Source organism: Vidua chalybeata, chromosome 4 (genome assembly GCF_026979565.1).
Source record: "Vidua chalybeata isolate OUT-0048 chromosome 4, bVidCha1 merged haplotype, whole genome shotgun sequence".
NCBI classification, from domain to species: Eukaryota; Metazoa; Chordata; class Aves; order Passeriformes; family Viduidae; genus Vidua; species Vidua chalybeata.
The window spans coordinates 48,827,071-48,847,851 of NC_071533.1; the positions used below are offsets into that span (position 1 = coordinate 48,827,071).

A 20,781-nucleotide genomic window follows, 5' to 3' on the forward strand; every position below is an offset into this window, starting at 1 on the left:
CCTTATAAAGGCACCAAGCAAAACACAATACTATGGAGCACAAAACAAATATCAATACAATATTAGAGCCAGCCACATGGTCCTACGAGTAATCTTTCTGCTTGTAAAAAGATGGACTGCCAATAGCCTTGAAATTTCCACTACCAAAGAAAATCATAGAATCATAAAATGGTTTGAGTCAGAAGTAGACCTCGAAGTCTATCCCCATATTATGGGCAGGGACACCTTCCACTAAACCAGGTCACTCAAAGCCCCACCCAGCCTGGCCTTGAACAATTCCAGGGATGGGGCATCCACAACTTTTCTGGGCAACCTGTTCACCACCACCAAAAGTAAGAATTTCTTCCTAATATCTAATCTAGACCTACTCTCCTTCTGCTGGAAGTTATTCCCCATAATCCTATCACTACATCTTTATGGCTTCTTTCACATCAGAAAAATTCAACACAAAATTCAGCATAGTACAATTTTCTTAACAGCCTTAACACAAGAAATTTATTTTAAAAAATTTTCATCAGCCATCACAATCACCATGCAAAAATAATATGCAATAATTCTCTGAGGACAGACAGGTTCAGTTGCTTGCCATTTACAGCAGGAACCTCCCAGTGCAACGTTAAGGCAGCAATCAGAAAATATCTAAGCCAAGTTTCAGCAAGGCATATGATAACATTCCCTTTTAATTTTCAAAGTGTGCTGTGGGATCTCACACTAAAATGGACAACTGAAACCTCATCACAACCTTTCAGCCTCATTATGATCTCTCCTACAAAATATGTCTGTAGCCAAATATTTCCTGGATTAAGTAGCATTTCAAATCAGGAATTGGGTGTTGTCCCATTGCTTTGGTTCTTTTGAGTTTATCAATCATTGTAAGCTATGTAAAGAATTACTCTAGGATGATTATTTTATATCTATTTGTTTGGCTAACAATATACATACATTTCAAGGCCTTCAACCAGTTCTAACTGGTAACCAAGATTCAGCCTTGTAAAAATAAATGTGACAGAGAGAATGCTCTGTCTTTCACAAGGTATTCACTAAATAAAGTGAATGAAACAGCAGTATTTCCTAGTATTTCATAGTATTTACACTAGGCAAAGGCAATGTATTTGTCATTAAGAAGGTTGACTGGAGTATACTTCATAAAATTAGTTTCTATCTCTTGGAGCACAATTCTTTGAGTACACATTAGTGACTATTCACCTGGATAAAGTCCCATGGGAGTTAGTGGATGCATTTTACCAAATACAGTGGTTTCTTGCCAGGTGAGCAAAATGGGCTCAGACCACATGGGAAGTACACTTGCTTTTTCTGACATTGATCTTCATTTTCACTGAGAGCTTGAGTGTTTCTCAGCCTTCAGTGACAGGGCCATGGCACATTCTGGTCTTGTTTTTTCATCGGTTAGTTTAGTAACTGTATTTTGTCATCTCTGAAACAAACTCATTGAGAAAGGAGAGAGTAAAGTTAATTGTTGCTCTGATGCTGTTGATCAAACAGCCTGTTCTTATATTATCCTCTTTTTCCTTCATCAATTCATTTAGGACTAACAAGACTTGCTATACAAGAGACAAGGTGCTGGGATTACTTTACTTACAAATACAGTATTTTCAAGATGGCTCCTTTGAGACAGGAAACAACACTAGACCATAAAACTTTTTATTTCAGCAAAACAAGCTCAGTTTTTCAGTGGGAAAATGCTGCTGTTTCTGATAAGTACTTTTTTTTCTTTTTATGGCTGTTTTACAGTATATTTAATATGAGCATGGTTAATATCTACCTTAACCTATATAAAACATGACATTGCCCAGAGAAGTTGTGAATGTGGGACTCTGGGCAACCTCCTCTAGCAAGTGGCATCCCTGCCCATGGCAAGGGGGTTGGAACTAGATAATCTTTAAGGTCACTTCCAATGCAAACCATCCTATGATTCTGTGATTACACATTGTGCAAACTCCAGTCAACACCTGTCCTAAAAAGGAACTTTCTTTGGCATTGGCTTATGCCGTATTTCCCCTCTGTGCCTACTCTGTATTGGAAGGCTGATTGTAGTGTGCTGTAACCTGGCATCCAACCAGGGAAACATTTGTTTTCCACAGGTGCAGTGCTAGTAGGAGATTTATAAGCTAGTGTTCATGTTGTTTGATTATCTGCTATGTTTGATAAATGGCTTTCAGCTGAACAATCTGAATAGCAATATAAACATTTTTTCTTTGTTTGGTGTAATCACTGGATCAGGAAATTGAAACCCATACTTCTGCACAATTGTGTAACAGTGTTATAGGATATATTAGCCCTCTGATTTGCTTCTTGGGTCTTTGACTGCATAAAATAAATGCTGATTAGAAGTGCTTATTAAATTTTATTACCACCTCTTAAGAACTAGACTGTGCCAGTCAGGTACAGATGAAGCGTGATATTCAGGAAAATTAAATGGTAAACGAACACAAATTTTGCAAAACTTCAAATTACCTTTTGGACAGAACTGAGTTTCTGGTGAAAATTACACTCTGGTTTGTTCTTTTAGCTAAAAAAGTTACAAAGAAAATTCACCATAAGATGCAGTTAAAATACAGGTAATTTTAAGCTGTAATCAAAAGAATGAACAAAAGGATTAAACTCACTGTTGGTCACCAGGAAGTGTGGTTGAAATACGGTGTTAAAAAAAACCTCCTACCTACTCCCATTCATCTGTCTTTGCCAAAACTTCTGAATTCAAGTTGTAATTGAAAACTCATGTTTCCCTCATCCCTTTTTCTTTCTTTACTTCAAACATCTGACCAGATTGCAGAGTAAGCTTCCCTTTCCCCCAAGAAAGCCTGATTGCTCTTCATCTCTCTTCCATGTCAAAGTAATTCCTTTCTAAATAAGTTTTAAAATGAACACCCAATTTTGCCAGGCCTCCAGGAGTGATTTTATTTCCTCTGACACTGCCAGCATGTGGAACCCTTTTTTCTGCTGCCTCTCACTTTTGGCTTCATGCTTTTAAGACAGAGTACTTCACTGCCACAGTTGAGGTTTCTGACAGCTATTAAGTGAGGCCCTTACCTTTTCATGAGATGTACATCAGGTCAAAATGACAAGTTTGTGCTGCAGGTGGGTTGTGGGAGTGGCTGGGAGCTCATTTCCATGGTGCCAATCTCAGAAGTAGATGGCACCTCCTTGTTTTGTTTCAGTAGGGCTGAGCATGTAATGAATCAATCAAAATGAGACAGAAGCACACCAGAGGTCTCACATCACTAAGCAGATAGATGTCCCCAGATGGAACCTGGAGCTTTTGTGGTGAGCACAGTTTCCTGGTTTCTGGTCAGCTATGCTCACTGCAAGTGTCACAAATATCTTGCCCTTTTGTATGAGATCATCACCATGCATTGCCATGGAGCATGTACAGTGCCATCATTTCAGATGAACTCTGCCCTTCTGGCACGTTCTGTCAGTTGCAGTTTATGTCTGAAAAGTGTTGAATTCAAAGTATTGCTTCCCTCTCTGATAGGTTTGTTGAGGAATTCTCTGAATCCAAGTGAACACATTAACCTAATCATCTTAACAATGAAAATACAGAGCACTTAAAATTATTTTAGTCTCTTCACAGCCAAACATCAGCTTTTCAGGCTCTAAAACAGTATTTCTAAAACCGGAATCACAGCTCTTCCATTTTCCTCCAATATATCTCTGTGAATCCAGATACCAGAGAGCTTTCTCCAGCATCTCACAGGCAAACTCAGTTTTCTCCACAAGAATTTGATTTATCTCCTGAATTCCCTGTACAATATCAGTGTTCCTATTTTATTTCCCTCCAGCCAATTCCCTGTATTCACAGTCTCAGACCTTGTATAATTACCACTCAAGATTTTCTGAAAACTAATTACTTTAACTCAGTATCTACAACCCAGCCAGCATCATTTTCCATGACCTTGGTTTCCACTAGTTCTGGCTCTTGGTTAGCTTTATCTTTTCAAATATGTCTACAGAACGGGGAGGGGAGGGGAGGGGAGGGGAGGGGAGGGGAGGGGAGGGGAGGGGAGGGGAGGGGAGGGGAGGGGAGGGGAGGACCTTTGCTTCCACCAGTAATAACCTATTGTGTTTTACCCATTAAATCCCAATACCCACTCATCATTTTCTATCTCATCTCCTGTACTGCTTGGTGTAACTTAATTCCTTTAAAAATCATCACATACAAAATTTACAAAAGTTGTGAAGTACTTGATTATGTGTATACAATTTGCAATAAGATTCCCACCCAGTCCAAAGAAATCTGCTATGAAGCATTGCATATCAGTGGTCAAACAGAAAGTTCTCTCTTCTGCAAGAAGAATATTATTTCTGGCAGATATGGCTGATGTTGTGACACGATTGCACACAGTTGTGATGTCTACACAAACATTATGTTGTTGCATGAATCCTGTGAGCATTTGGAGATATTTTAATTTAGGACTAAATTTTGGCTTGAATTTTCATTACATATTAGACTCATTTTGGCTATAGTAACATGTCTGATCTGTGTGAAACTAAGGGGACCCAGCTTTAAAATTATCCGAGGGAGGGTTTATGACTTTTTACATCAATGAGAAAGGACAAGGAAAGAGTTGAATTTCTGCTTTGACTATTTTCAGCTGTTTATCTGGAGACAGTTTACTGAAGACTTTGCTCACAGAACAGCAGCATAACACTTTATGCAATGTGCCTCATATGTGAGTAAGATACAGGCATTTTAAAATGGCTAGAAATTGAGAAGTCAAACTAAATGTGAAAGTAAAAATCATTCACAGTTTATCATTCCATATGTTTTCTGTGTCCACTAACAGACAATAGTTAGAGAACAGGCAAACTGGAAGGTCATTGTTATTTCAGTGTACCTTGCAAACAGAAACTAATTAATGTAAAAGAGGGGAAAAAAGTCTACAGCATGTCACCTAAGGAAATGTTGCTATCAGTAAATTAAAAATGTATGGCTTGAGCTGCATAGCATCTGCCTACCTGAAGCTGTGCCTGTAAATAGTGTGGAAGACCAGAGAACTGAAACAATGGATCCCAGATGGGTCATGAGAAGAATGTTAGTATTAATTACACAATTCTAAAAAAACTACAGTCCCCAGAAATCTGAGAATAAGTCTCCATTCTTAGAAGATCTGTCCTAGATTACATCATTTAATTTCCTACTGCTTAACAGTTATGAGTTACCACTTGGTGATAACAGTTATATGTAGGAGTATGAAAATAATTATTATTCAACAGCTGATCAGTGTTTATTTCACTTCTATCTTTTATGGCTAGCAACAAGAATAAATACAGAGTGAAATGAAAATTGAACTTTGATAAAATGGAACTTTTTCTCCAGTTTTAAAAAACATCGTTCAATTTTTGCTTTGTTTTTTTTTTCTTCTGGGCCTTTCTGTTCTCTGGTTCTACTCAAAACAAGAGGGGTTAGAAACAGAAGGAGGGAGCTTGTAGATCTACTTGAAATTTCTCTGTTTAGTACTTAGTGTTTTGTCACTTGACCAAAAAGGACTTTTTAACACCTCTAGACTTGCTTATATTTGGATGTATTATGAAATATTTGAATAAATTACTAGTTATTTTTGTGGCATAGTTATTTTCCATACTGTCAGCTGACATTTTAAGTTACTTTGGGGATTTCTCTCTAACAATATGAGTAAGATTTTTCAAATATGTTTACTTCTCTTGGGAGGGAATGTTTAATCCTACTACATATTCAGACATTGGTGGTAATTCTGCTGTTTGCTTATGTACCATTTCCCAAGATAACACCCTGAACTGTAAAAAAAAGAAACACCGTACATTTGCCTGAAACAGCAGTTGTGGAGCTCAAATCCTATTTTCTCCTGTCATGAGCATCTTTTAATTTTGCTTCTTATTTATCACACTGCTCTAGGTGTTTGAACCTATGTTGTGTATTTGGGGACAATCATTGGCCACCTCATATCCTCTTTGAGAATATTCTGTAAATAAGGATGACTTTAGTCGGAAGTGAACTAGAACAGGACTTGCTGAGGATAGACAGATAAAGATGAAAGTGTTTGATATCTCCGATCATATGGAAAAGTTTGCAAACAGCATGGCTCTAAGTGAGTCCTGGTTTGTGAACCCTGACCCCATGTGTCTGTAAGCACTGCTGCTTCACTCAGTAGAACATTTCATACTGCAGAGAAACAGACTTGTGTGATCAGCAGCAAATGGCTGTCATGAAAAATACAACGTCTGCTCTGGCCCATTTATTTTTAACTTGGCTGCAGCATTGGAATACCCTCTATAGTGTTTTCTGGCAGGCAGATGAAGTTTAAAAACAAAATTTCTATCCCTTCCCTCTTTCTCTTTGCTGCTCTCTTTCACCAATTCGTTACTCATTCTTTCTAAAATAGACTTACACTGCTGTAGAGACTGATAAATGCTAATAATAACATAATAGTAGCACATGCACACAGGGATCTCTGACTCATTTTACGTTTAAACATTGCCAGGTGCAGTTAATGCATGCAGTGATCTCCTTTATAATTCCCAAATTTCTGTTAGTTTGGTTAATTAACAGGCATTAGAGGTCTATGAAAACTGTATTCTAATCTGTTGAGCTGCTTACCAATCCCATTCATCATATTTCTGAGTGGAGAATAAAACTGTTAGCTGATGAGATCCTGCTCATGGTATTACATGGCTCTGCCTTTTTGTCAGCTATGCTTTGTGTGGTAAGTGGGCCTGTTTTTCCAATACTTTCTTTCAGTATAACAGAATATCTCAGGAAACAACACGGTAGTCCATTACTTCTTTATATTTGCAGCAGTGTTGCAACTGGTGATTTTCCTACTGCTAGAAAGAATCAGCAAGTAAAAACTGGTATTCAGGAAAGCCCTAATCAGTCACACTTAGTTCAGGCAAAAATATATTGCATTTTCATTGAAAAATGTTTCAGATTTTCATGGATTAATTACAGCCTAGAGTCAGTCTGTCATATATAACAGAACTGTTCATGCAAAAACAACTGAAGAAGGTAATAGCATAAATACATAAATGAAATAAAGTGTCATTCTCAACTGCAATCATCAGCAGAGAAAATTCAAAAATTGCTGTCATTCTTCAGAGTTTACCTTCCTAAGGAATAAAATGAGAGGAAAGGGTTAAACAAATTCTGGTTTTGATTTGGGATACACCCTGGAGTTTTCATGTTCAGCAGACAACAAGCTTTCTGTCAAAAGTTATTATACCTTTTACTGTATTCCTGCAAACAGAAGCTGAAATGAGATGCGTTAAAATGCTGAAACTCCCAGCAAATGGTGAGCAAATCAGGGAAACCACCATTCTCCCTCAGTTTTCAGTTCTGACATATTATGTACTTTTTCTTTCCTGACACTTTATACAACTTGAAGTCTAGCTGAAAATATTACCTTTGTGGGTGGAGATAAAAAAACAGGCTATTGTGTAAAGGTTGGAGTTGTCATTTGCACTACACTAAAGTTAAGGAAAAACTACTTTTCCTTTAATCCTTAAAGTTAAGGAAAAACTAATTGTTAAGGACAACTATTTCTCAGGTGTTCACAGAGCATTGTCTCACCTGGGACCACAAGACATTCTGCAACCGGTAATGAAGTCTGCACAGGTCTTTGAACAAGGCAGAGATCAAAGTTATGGTGTGATTAGTGCACCAAAGTGCTGATTCAGTCCTTACTTCCCAGAGAGCCCTATCACTCAATACATGGAAGTGATGCACAGGGGTATCTTATAGTTACAGCACTACTTTGTCCTGCACTAGCACTGAGTGATGAACGACTTTGTTTCCCCACTATATTACTTAACCTAATTGGAACTATGCTCTCGGCTATCTCATTACTTAATAATAACTAGAAATTTGGTACCTTAATCTTTAAATCCTGAGTAGTTAATTATTACTTATATACTCAATATCCATTTTTAAAATTAAAGATCCATCTACATTGCACACTTTTAAGTGCTTAATTTCTTTTTTTAAGCAATAGATTTTCAAAAAAGGCAGAGAGCTTGAGATTTTTATGCTGTTACAACTCCTCGAGAGCATACATAAAACAGCTCTGCCCTAGAATAGCCTATGCTGTGGCTGCTGGCCTTGATGTATGAAAGGGAACAGATGACTCATCCACCAGTTTTTTGTAAGTAAAATACAAGACAACTTCATGAAGCAGAATATAGACACCATTGCTGAAAAGACTCTAAAGTGTATGCTTTTGTTTTCTTTTGGTTTTTAACCTTATAGGTGTAATATCTGAAAATCAGAATGTTGCAGGTTTTCTGCTTTATATCAGCTCCTAAACCTGTTGGTCAAAAGAGCTACCAAGTTACTTATTCTGTATATATACATCTGCAGCTGACCAATGTTTTACTGAGGCCAGTGTAAGCAGATTTACGTTCTAGTCTGAGTCAGGATTTTGCTCAGAGATGTGTATTTTTTAAATAAAATGTTCATAAAATCATACTTTTCATATGATAATGTTCTTACAGAGGGGCTAGAATCTATATCATGTCATAGAGCTAAATGTGTTCTGTTCCAGGAATAAGACTACAAATGAAGCTGAGATTATTAAATCATCTGTCTGCTTTTCTTTTGGAATAACATTTCAATGGCTTCTTTGCATAGATATCATTTAATACTGTGCAGCAAGAAAAATCAATAACAACATTTATTCTAATTTCATATCATGTCTTTAAAAAATGCTGAACCTCTATTCTTGATTGCATTTCTGCCAGTTGAATAACCTTCTTCCAAAGTGAAAATTGAGACAGCACAAAAAACATATCAGAAATTTCACTAGACAGCTCTCCTGTTTTGAAACCTCTTGCCCTTATTTATTGTGACCTGCTGGAGTAGCTGATGCTGAAACCACCTGACTGAAGGAACTACATGATTCAAGACTGCTCCCAGTCAGGAACAGCTAAAAAAAAAAAAAAAAAAAAAAAAACCAAACCCCAAAACAAAACCTATAGTATTAATTATCGGCATTCAGCTGTAAATATTGGCCAGTACAAGTGTCCTTACACCCCACAATCTTCCACATAAGGATGCAAAAGAATATCATCCACCAAGCAGACAGGTTTGCAAAAGGTTTGACCACCCAGCAGATACAACAGCTGCCATGGATATATTTTCCAGTTAGATGAAAAGAACCTATTTCCTGAACAAGACCTTTAGAAATGGAGCTTTTTAAATCCTTATGAACTTGAAGAGTCTGAGTAGGTGCTTATATTTTTGAATCATTGAGGGATTTGAAAGAACAACCAGATTTACCCACTGCATATGAGTGAATCTGATAGAAAGCATCATAGAATCATAGAGTGCATTGGCAGGATACTTTCAACTGGAACAGGTTATCAGAGACTCATCCAGACTGGCCTTGAACACTTCCAGGGCCACAACTTCCCTGGGCAAGCTGTTCTAAAGCCTCACTACCCCCAGAGTAAAGAATCTTTTCCTAATATCTAATCTAAACCTACTGTCTTTGAATTTGAAGAATTCCATCCCCCCTTGTCTGTCACTATATGCTCTTGTAAAGAGTCTTGCCCCATCTTTTCTCTTAAGTTCCCTTCAGGTACAGGAAGTCCACAATTAGATCACTCCAAAGTAATTTCTTTTCTGGTCTGAACAAACCAAATTGTCTCAACCTTTCCTCATAAGAGAGTCTGATCAACTTGGTTGCCCACCTCTGGACTTGCTCCAACAAGTCAATTTCCCTCCCAAGCTGAGAATCCCCAGGCTGGATGCAGCACTGCAGGTGGGGTCCCACCAGAGACCTCATCAGCCAACACCTGGAAAGGGAAGTTCTCAAGGTATAATGTGACAAGTGGAAGGAAGCAATAATGCTAAAGCTCTCATTTTTCACTGTGTCTGTCAGTCTGCCTCTTAGGAGATTCTCCACTTGAACAACAATGCAATGTTTCATAGTTGCCTGCAGGGCTAGGAGGGACAGTGCTTTGCATTTAGATGTAGTAAAGTAGCAAGATATGAGCGTCTGGGCAGAAAAATATTGCATTTTCTTTAAAAAGCTGTAAGCTCTTCAGAGACTGAGTTCCTTCTGTGTTACAGAATTTTCAAGGAGAAACAAGTTTTTCTTAAATAACAATGTATGTCTCCTTACAATTCCTAATAGTTTTAAAGCTTGTTAGATAATTAGCAATTAGTAGTATTCGAAACAAGGGTGAATTCCAAAGAAATTGTTCTTTACATTTGTACGAGTGTTGGCTGATTTGTCAATGCAGCTCATGAGACGGCATGGTTTTATAAATGTGTGCAAATATTGGCCAGAAAGGCTTTTTATATTTCTTTTTGAGAAATGGAGGAAGAATGAGTCTGTGTGTGGTTTTACTGCAGTACAGAAGACATGCCTGTCTGACATTGATGGATGGTGTCCCTAGATAAAGTTCCAAAGCAAAATAGCACTAAGGTTGTTAAAATGCTTTCCACAATTCGTACTAGCAATGAATGATGGTTTTTCTGTCTTCTTTCTTGCCATGCGTGAAATGAGTCTCTACCTCAGTGACTCCAGCTGCTCATCTGTGACCACTTCTGTTGCTTTCTCTGATGGAGGCTATAAAGAGTCGTCCTGTGGCAGCTTCTCCACAATATAACTACTGCATCAAGGAAAACCACAAGATTGTCTGTTTGTATGGGGAGCTGTAACTTTACAGCTTCTTTTTAAAATCAGCAGGCTGGGGATGCTGTCCTATCTATTATTCCTCTTACAAGCTTTGGAAAAGTTCATTGAGGTTTCATTTTCATGTTTTGTACTACCTTGCAATGGATGTTGCAGCAATTAGAAAGGTTTTCATGCATGAAAGCCATCCCTTTATCCCTCTGGTTGCAAATTCCATTCTAAAGAATGCTTTATTATATTTCAGCTACAAAATTATGATGCCACCAAACATTACAGCTACAGGCCAAAGTTCCAGCCAAGAAAAAAAATTGTCTTTTTGACAATTTCTTTCTGTCAAGCTGTTAATCATGTACCTTGTTTTGGTGCAGTATGTAATAAACTGCCAACCCTAGTAGACAAATATCACAGCAAGCTGTAGACTGACTGGAGCAGTCTAGCAAAACAATACCTGCGGCACATATACATTTATATTTTCTAGCTTAGTGTATTTGCAAGTCCTAGTTCAGAACTGAAACAGTTTTGAGATCTGTAAACTTAATAATGGGATATAAATGCACTTAACTTGCTAGAAATTTTTTAAAGTTTTAATAAAGTAGCTGTTTTTCATCTTCACAATTACCATATTTTTGCAATTGCACAGCTGTGCACTTTGGTGACAAATTGGCCCAATGTAGCCAAATATTTGCTTCCATGTTTGTAAAGTTTTAAGTAAAACATACTTAACCTAAGACACTCAAGTGCAGTGAGAACCCTGAAATATTTGGTTGTAGAGTAATTTATTTGTACACAAAATTAAGGGTCAATGACCAAGTATGAGGCTAGGAATTAAGCACATAAGTAATTTATTTCATCTTTATGTGTTCTGTAAAATTTCTATTTGCTGTGTTGAAGGCATGCAAAGGTTCAGAGTCAATGAACTAGCCAGCAGCCTGTTGCACATGTCGAAGAAAAGTGAATAGCCCCAAATTTTCTTGACAGCCTTAGTTATAAGAATACTTCAAAACATATTTTCTCCTTATTTTCCATCTCAGTTAGCAAGTTAAGCTTCACAGATTTGCTACTAATTAATGATTAAGACTAATCAATTAATCTTTTTCATCTCTGGTGTAAGAGGCCAATTCAGGAAAAAAAATCTATTCTCCAAATAAGTGGAAAAAAATTCTGCGCTAGCATCCTAAGATATTTTTGATAGGCTGCTTGCGTAACATGACCCTTTTTCAAGTTAGTTTGAAGTAAGATGAAGCATTTTCCATGTTAATTCAAAGGCTGAGCACCTTATTGAGCAGTTCCACAAAGGGACGTTATGTAAGAGTCACAGAGCAGTACATAGGATTAGACCCAGTGCTCATCTGTTATTCCAGGTCATCTACCAGACAGATAATTAAAAATAAGTGTCTGGAAAGCATATATGGTGTTTCCTATTAAATCTGTTTCATTTTATGACTATTTTCAGCTCAGAAAATTTCCTGAGGCCAATATGAGTTAGGAATCCCACTTAGTAGAACTAGGAAGCCTTTTCTTCCATTTGGCAGTTGTAATCATTCTTTCAAAAAGAAAGCAAATCTATTTTTAGATTTAAAGAGAGAGGATGAAACAAGGCAGCAGAACATGATTATTTGCAATCTCTCATATCTTGAATACCTGATTCAGTCTCCTTTCTATCTCTTTTCCCTCACAAGCAATTCAAGGCTACAGGTTTTTCTCGGATACCTCCATGCTGGAGCACTGTGATCACTACAGTGCTTAAGACAAAAAGGAAGGGAGGAAGGAGGGAAGGAGGGAAGGAGGGAAGGAAATGGAAGTCAGGCATGATGCTGAAGAGCACAGTACTATTTGGCCTGGCAAGTTGAGAATCAGCAATCCTCTGTTCTACTCCACAACTCCAGCTTATTATCACTATCTTGTGACTGTCTATTTCAAAGTACATCTCCCGCCACTGCCTCGTGCAGATGCAATTTGTAACAAAGCATCATCTGCTTATGTGCAGTTTGTATAGGAGCTGATCCACCAGGAATGCTCATGGAACACCTACTACATGAAGCCATGCTGCTGGGACAGGCAATGGAACTCTTATGGATCCCATAGGACACAAGTAGGAAGTAGCTGTCAGGTGCTGTCAATCCTGATATGCTGAGGCATGTGGGCAAGGCAGAGCATTAGTGGAATTTTCATTAAGGAAAGGCTCTTGGTGCCTTTGAGGCTAGGTGGCACCAAGTGAGATTTGGAGAATCTTCGTTTTGGAGCTTGATGTCTAAGTCCTTCCTCAGATGCCTGTGAGGCTTTTGAATCTATACGTGAAGTCTTGACTCACTCTAGTACTACATATTCTGTATATACATATTTACTGCAGTAACACCACTCCTTCTTCACTATGCTCTTTTCATGCAAGGGACAAGGCCAGTGTCTCAAGAACACTGACCTCATTTATGGATCCTTTACAAGGATCAAGACTCATCAGGGCAAGAATTATTTTGAGGCCATGCAGTGCACTGGAGCATTAGACAGATGTCCAGTACATGCTGGTCAGACTGCCAGCATAAAAGCCTATAATTCTTTTTTTCTTCAATTATTGACTCAGTCTTAAAAAAGTTATACATTTAAGCACAGTTTTGTTGGTACGCTACCCAATGTTGAAGTATATTGAGAAGTCAAGACATCCCATATCTACGCTTTTTGAAAATGAGACAGACGAGTCTTTTTTAATTCAAAACTTGTATATCACTTTCAGAGGTTTAGATACTTAAAAATCTATTTACTGATCCTATCAAGTATATGCAAAATATGTATTTCATGTCCAACAGAAGCAAATTGTAAAATGTCTAGTAATAGTCTAGTAATAGACTTGTCTGACCTCAGAGCTTTACAACTGATTTCTCAGTGAAAAATAAAAACCAATATCTTAAGTACTGACCAAATCCAGGTTCCAGTTAAAAGCTCACAGACCTGACCATCTCCCTTTTTAATTCAGTGTGTCTTTTCAGACACCCACTCTGGAAACCACTTCTAATAACTGTGACATGATCAACAGCATCAGCAGAATCAGTGTCCAGTGCAGTGTTGTCACAGATCAAAGCCCTTTTGAAGGTACAAAGCAAGTGGTGAAGCAATTCTGTGCCCATTCCAGCAGTGATCTAGTTGTCCTTCTAATTCTGAATTTTCTGTAACAAGCAAAAACCTACTTTTCATAATCACTTGATCCTCCATGTTATTACAATTTTTCCTGTTCTCCAGTGGATTTCAGTGCAACACTGTTCAATAATTAGTTTTCCAGACTTACTAACACTAGGAAAATACACTGGAAGTTTGTAACTCAGATACCTGCATCTCAGTGGTATTTATCTCTATCCATATAAGGGACATTATTACATCAAAGGCTCTATACAAGCAATCCAGTCCATTGTTTTCTTTTGTAAGTTATGTCCATTTGGGAGTCAGAGAAGTGTTTATGGAGGAGAATATGAAGGCAAAGTTCAGGGGAGTTTTTGCAATCTTTGTAAATCCAGTCCTAGAAGAGGATTTTGAATTCAAATCCAGTGATTTTTGGAATGTCAGCAGTGATCATCAGCTAATCAGCGAGATACAGACTTCTGTTTATCATGTCTTCAAGTCTTACCAAGACTTTTCCAGTGAAAGTGCAGATCACTCTTTCTTGTCTCCCCAGACTTCTGGGGATTGCAGTGATATATGCTCCAGAGGCTGCAGTGGTATACAACATGCCAACTACCCTAAAAACCTTTGCTTATTCTACTACACATGAACCTTTCCTTAACACCACTTTGCAGCCTCTGACTTCTTTGGAAGATCATTGGTTTTGCTGCTGTATTTCACTTTATTTTGTTTGTGGTACTAGCTAGTCCTATCAGTTTGTAAGCTCTGCATGTTCTGCTGTGTATTCACTTTTCCAGGTCACCTACAAGTAAAAAAAGATGAAAGTGCTCTTAAACACCCCAAAAGCTATCCTCTTAAAAAACTTCCACATAATTCTTTATGCTTTCCCACCTTTCTCTCTAAACGTGAATAAGTTCATTCTTCATCAGGCTGAATAGTGACTTGTACTTCACAACCTTACATGTGAGTTCTACCTGAGAAACTGTGCTTGGAAATTTCATAAAGACTGAGTGCATTATGTCTGACTCTTCACCCGTATCCTTTCTGACGCAATGCTCACAAAGGCATTCCTCAGGTTTGTTAACCAGGCCTGCCCTTTTGCAATAGACGTCAGGAAGCCCTGCCTGAGAATGAGTTCTGTGGCTAATTTAGCAGAACCTGACCTTTCAGAGGAGGCGGGAAGGCCAGTGGAGTGTGTAACTATGGGAATGGAGGAAAAATACCCACGCTGCAACATGGAAAATGAGGAGACACCTATGTAAAACCTTTGGCTGAGCTCCATTACATTGCACATTGGGGTGGAAACCCAGTTTGGCATAAAATGATCATTGCACTACCTAGTAAGATATTAGACAACCCAAGGATTTTTGCTCTATGTGACTCAGCCATAGCCATAGGAATGGCTTAGTCAGAAAAATCGGTTGTGAAAAGAATGATATCTATAATTATATAGATATTTCAAGGAAAAATAACTGTTTATCTACTACTTTTTACAGAAAATCACAGGAAATATATCCATTTGCATTTAAACAGTATTGTAATATTAGAATACAGAATTTTTGGTAGTATACTGAAATAAAACCACAATTACTTCAGATATGCAGAGAAGGGGGGGCTTATGTTTCTGACACAATTGGCAAGTCATGTCCCCAGCTTCAGAGCTGCCAACACTGTCAGCTTTAGAGTCTCAGCAGGAGAAAATTTATACCAAGGAGGTGCACGAGCAGGGAAAGTGGGAGCTCCAGCTTCAGCAGCTCCTCCTGCTTTTCAGGATTTTCAGTAGAGTGTGTTTCTCACAAATAAACTGCTCCCAGCTGTCTGCCACCTGTATTTCCAGCACTGCAGGAAGCAACCCCAGGCCCAGGTTAGGTGCTAGTGGAGGCTGGGTGATGCATGTGACTGTCCCTGCCTGCCACAGATGACCACCAATGACCTCCTCCCACCTTCCCACCCAGAGTGGTTGTTATATCAACACCCATCACCACCCCACCCACCATTCCCTCACCCTGCCAGGATGTGGTTGCTATGTCAACAGTCTGTTTGTGGCATCCACCCCAAGGAGGAAAAGGCTGGAGGTGTTGCCATGGAAACCATGCTGTCCTGAAGCATCAGTAGAGCTGGTCTCTTCCCCACCTTTCTTCCTCAGAATTTTCTGTCTGGAAGCTGAGGCAACCCCTGGATGTATCCTGCTCTGTCCTGCATTCCTTCCCCATGGATGTGTTGGCCCCAATTCCCACAGCTGCTCCCACTCCCCTGGCAGCAGCTTCACCAGGGGATGACCTGGTGTGCAAGAGTGACTTGAAGGGAGACCTTTCAATGTCACAGCGCTGGAGCAGCTCTCATCTGGGGACACAGAGAGTCCTTAACCAGAGTAATGTGAAGGACTCAGCTTCCCAGAGAACAGTGGAAATGAGAGGTCATGGACTGAACGGGTGAGGGAAGTGCTGAGTGCTTGACTGTGGGAAGATGCAGCAGGGGACACACATCTAGATATACATTCTCAGACCAGGCTTGTATCATATAGCAACAACAACCAAAAAGACCTTTTCATCTAGAAATACTTCCTGCCTTACATCACTCTCTTAAAATTGAAAAAAGCTCCAGAAGGTGTGATTTTTTTCAGATAAGTTTGTTGTGGGAAGAAAGTGTCTGAACCAATTCTGTAGAAAAGCTGTAGTAAGAAAGTGTGAAAAAAATATTCACAAATCCAAATATTTCCATAGAACATTAAAATACACAAGTACTTTTAGCACAGGTATTTGAACATACAAATTTAAAGGACTTGAGTGCACAACATAACAAAACCTAGTTAATGAATCCCTGCTTATCCCTAGAATATCTGAACAAAGTAATTTGCTTTAAAGGATCTCTCCTCTATCACAGGGAGCCTCTAGGGATTTGGGGAAATAGCGTATTAAAGGAGTTTGCAGACATAGTCTGAAGAATCAGAATGCTGATATTGCAGAAAAAAAGCCATGCCCTAGTCACAGAACACTCACACTCAGTATTTGGCTTCTTACATGCACATTTTAGTTAGGCTGTGATATAATGAATACTAAATAAGAAGCATTTGCACAGAAGAATATATCAGTGCTTAGAATAAAGGTTTGTCAAGAGTTCATGTGCATACTCTGAGATTAAAAATACTGATTTGACACTAACGCTGAGAAATGTACAGTTTATTCATCTCATATGAGTTCCCGCTGTTGAATCATCAAAGGGGCAGAGATGGACTCTCCTGAGGGAGGGGCACTCTCCTCTAAACTGTTGTTATACATTTGCTGCTTCTTATCAAAGAGAAACATGTAACTGGAGATGACCTCACATAATCAAGGGGGTAACTTAGAAAAATGCCCAGATAGAGAGATTTTGCATTGTACCTGCTAACAAAAACGTCTTTCTATCTTACTAAGCCTTCAAAAGAAGAACTCTTGTTCTCTAACTGGTATTACAGCTCAAGTAATTGTCTGGAGCATGCTTACAGGAAACTAGAAACCGTCATCTAATCTCATTCTAAAGGCCATTATTTCATTTGTAATTGGATGGATTTCAATCATACTTCTCATTAGGATCAAGCAGTTTCAAATCCATCTCAAAGTTAACCTTTGTGTTTTGCTCTTCTCTGAGCTCACCATGTGGCATACAAAATTGGCTCAGAGTATGACATAAAAGATATGCAAACTATCATTCTCTTTCACTAGACTTAGAGCTTTATCTCTGGGGAAATCTGAATTTGTATAGAAACCTCAAAACATTATATTCGTTGCATTGTTGCATATAGGTCTTTGATCCAGTAGGTGCTTAATGTAAAAATATAGGTTTTTTTTCTGGAAATCACTCATCTAGTCCTGCCTAGGGAGAAGCTTCTCAGTTCCACATGTATTTTCCTCATCCACTTTGAAAACCTGCCTTTTCTTTTGGACTTTGCAATGCCTGTAGCAGAGTTCTTCATTGGAATTGCATGCTATATGAAAAACTGTTTGGTTTGTTTTCATCTGAGAATTTAATTTTTTCCCTTTCTTCCACAGTAAAATATTGTCAATAAAAAAAATCCTTATCACCTTTTAAACCAGTCATTATTTTACAGGTTTTAATTAAGGAATTCTGTGGTAGACTTGGATACATGTACTTTTCTGAAGTTACAAGATGGATATGCCTCCTTTCAAGAAAATAGTTTCTTCTGGCAAAACAGCTCATGGAAATAGCACTGGTCCTTCCATTAACTCTGCTAGGAATACAAGAAGCTTTGCAATCAAAGTACATTGATCTCAGTCCATGGGCCTTTCCTGAAGAACTTCCAACCTGGGGAAGAACTTCCAACAAAACTGGGGATAGAAAAAACAATAAGGCAGGGACACAAATTAAAGTACATATGTCTTCAAATGGGTCTGTTTATTTAGCTGATTCAAATTTCTTAGCTTAGTGCTACTGATGTAGTAGAAGACAGCTTTTAGAAGGGAATGAGGCTAGTGGGGTGAAATTGGGTACTCTGTGTAGTGAAATAGCACAGAACAGTGGAATTGAAGTTGGAGAAGAACCCAAACATGCCTCAGTTAACACTTACTACTTCAAATCTACTTTTAAAAAGTGAGTTTGTTACAAATTTTATCAGCATAAGGAATTAAGAACAAACTCTTCCATAAGTAGCTTGAAAGAAAGCAAACTACTTTGGTGCTATGTGATGTAATGTAAAAGAACAAAAATGAACATGAAATTCTTCTCTGAAACTTCAACTTCTACAGGAACATTGATATTGACAAAAAGACTGTTAATTTAGGTACAACATAGAGGATAAATTAATATCCAGAAGCAAGAGAATGTTACTTTATTGCCATTTATTAATGTAATATGAAATTACCTCATTTCAAAGTAATTTCAAAATGCAAAAAGTCATTATTAATATCAAATTCCCCATGATTTAAAACTGCATAAAAAGTTTTAAAATAATGCCCTGAAACCATCACAGGATAATTTAACTGAAAAGCATAATTCTGGATTTTAAGAACTTCAGAAAGAGTCTGGTTGCACACTTGTTGCTATCTGTGTGAATATAAATGATTGAAAGGCTTGAATAGCATATACAGATAAATTATATATATGAGATAAATATTTTAGAACTTTTATCTTGATTTTTCTGAAGGCCTTTGTTTCTCTGACTAAGTCATTGGTGTGGCATATACTGTTTCAAATACAGATATTCTGCTCCTTCTACAAAATATATAGAAAACAGACATTAATAAAAGAGACTTCCGACTAAGATTTCATTCCCCTGAAATTTTCATGTGGGAAAACCTTCATCGATGCCATCCTGCACCTAGTTTGACTTACTTTGCAGATTAAACAGAATGGAATTTGCACGTATACATATTTACATGTAGGGGACAGTAGATAACATCGTAAACTCATTAGAATTAATACAATAGGAGTGGAAACATGACACATCCCTGTACAGAAGACCTGTATAGATCTCCAGCAAAGCCCCAGTTAAATCCTCTGACACATTTCTTTCCTCATCCAGACATGGGAAACACAGCATACATATTTCTACTCAGCAAATATTAGGTCAATTTTGAAAAGCAAATTTCACAGTCAATATGGAGTGTGTAGCTGTTTCAGACAAGAAGGACCAATAAGCCCCTCTCGTGCAAGTGGATAGCAATGGGAATGAGACAGAATATTGAGAAATCCTAAATGAGAGCAGTCTGAACAAAGGGAAGAATAGTGTGTGGAATTAAAAAGGACAGAGAGACAGCTTACAGGCAGCAGATCTGCACCACCTACCTGAAATACCTTTGCCAAATTGTCGAAAAGGGCTTGACCAGCGCTGACTTTATGCTTGACTCCCCTGACTGTGCCATTTTTGCTGAGGATGTTGACTCGCTTTGTACCAAACCCCTTCTCTTTAGTAGCTCTAACTAAAATGAGCAAGTCATCCTGCTCATTATCATTCTCATCGCACTCCGACCCTACGTGTCCATTCTGCTGCCCGTCCACTTCACTCAGCCGGCTGGTTTGGTCAGTCTCTGAGCTGCTGGCATACTCGGAGTCCAGCGAGTCAGCAGCCTCCCCATCGGCGTACACCTCCTTCAGCACCCGCCCGCTGTGCGAGGATGCGACGCGGAACCGAACCTTCCTCAACAGCCTCTCGTTGTCCGCCTTCACCTCGCCCTTAAACATCGCCTCTTCCATTGATAGAAGCAGTTTGCATTGTTCCAGTGTAGTGCCCATTGCATTTGCCAGTTTGTCACACTTAACAACAATATCAGCGCTGTTTTCTGTTGACAGAGGTTCTCATATTAAACTAAAGAGGGTTCCCAAGAAGCCACTGCCGTTCTGCAGTTAATAATGGATGCATTTGTGCTATGGTTACCTTTAAACTAAAACCTGTAAAGTGATCTCATTAATTAAATATTAAAAAGACATTGTGTACTTTTTAGCACTAAGGAAGAAAGCAAGAAAGGGAGAAATTATACGCATTGATTAAAAGGGGAGTGGAAGGGGAAGGGCAAGGGTTAGGGGAAGGGGAAAGGGAAGGAAAGGAAAGAAGCATTTGGACAATGCTGTCAGGCATAAGGTGTGACCTTTGGGGTGTCCTGCACACAGCCTGGAGTTGGACTATGATGGGCCTTATAGATCCCTTTCAACTCATAATATTCTCTGATTCTGTGATTATGTAATAAACCAAATAATAGCAATTACACAAGTATATATGAAAGCATTTGGAATTGCTAAAAAAAAGGCAAAGAGGAAGAGTTTTTCACAAGATCTACAAAGTCACAACTGTTTATGTCCATTGCACCTGGGGGAAAAATGAAAAACTTCAGCACCTGAATCAATGATGAGCACATTTCTTTCATCAAAACATTTAACTTCCCTACCAGTTAAACCTCATTCACCAAAGTCTGTTTTTTACACAACCTTATGGAGATTCGGCAGGGAGCTGCTACTTGATGGTTTTCAGTGCTGACCTTTTTTGTGTCAATTCAATGTTTGTAGCAGGGTTTGGGTTTTTTTTTTTTTTTGTGTGTGTGTGTGTTAT

General features: G+C 38.4%; 1 protein-coding gene and 1 long non-coding RNA gene across 3 annotated transcripts in view; one reads left to right on the plus strand and one right to left on the minus strand.

Moving 5' to 3' along the window:
- GRXCR1 (glutaredoxin and cysteine rich domain containing 1) overlaps nt 1-19,934 on the minus strand; it is a 36,960-nt gene extending 17,026 nt beyond the window's left edge. Inside the window, exon 1 of one of the 2 annotated variants that reach the window (XM_053941944.1) lies at nt 19,524-19,934. In XM_053941944.1, coding sequence (XP_053797919.1) covers nt 19,524-19,931 — 408 coding nt within the window. In that variant the 5' untranslated portion in view covers nt 19,932-19,934. Of the gene's footprint in view, nt 1-19,492 lie in introns of both variants that reach the window. The other variant, XM_053941945.1, reaches the window with a different exon arrangement.
- LOC128787642 (uncharacterized) lies at nt 15,798-18,003 on the plus strand. Its single transcript, XR_008430765.1, has 3 exons — nt 15,798-15,923; nt 16,125-16,349; nt 17,830-18,003. It is a non-coding gene; the product is annotated as an uncharacterized LOC128787642 (long non-coding RNA).
- Nucleotides 19,935-20,781: the final 847 nt, after the last annotated feature.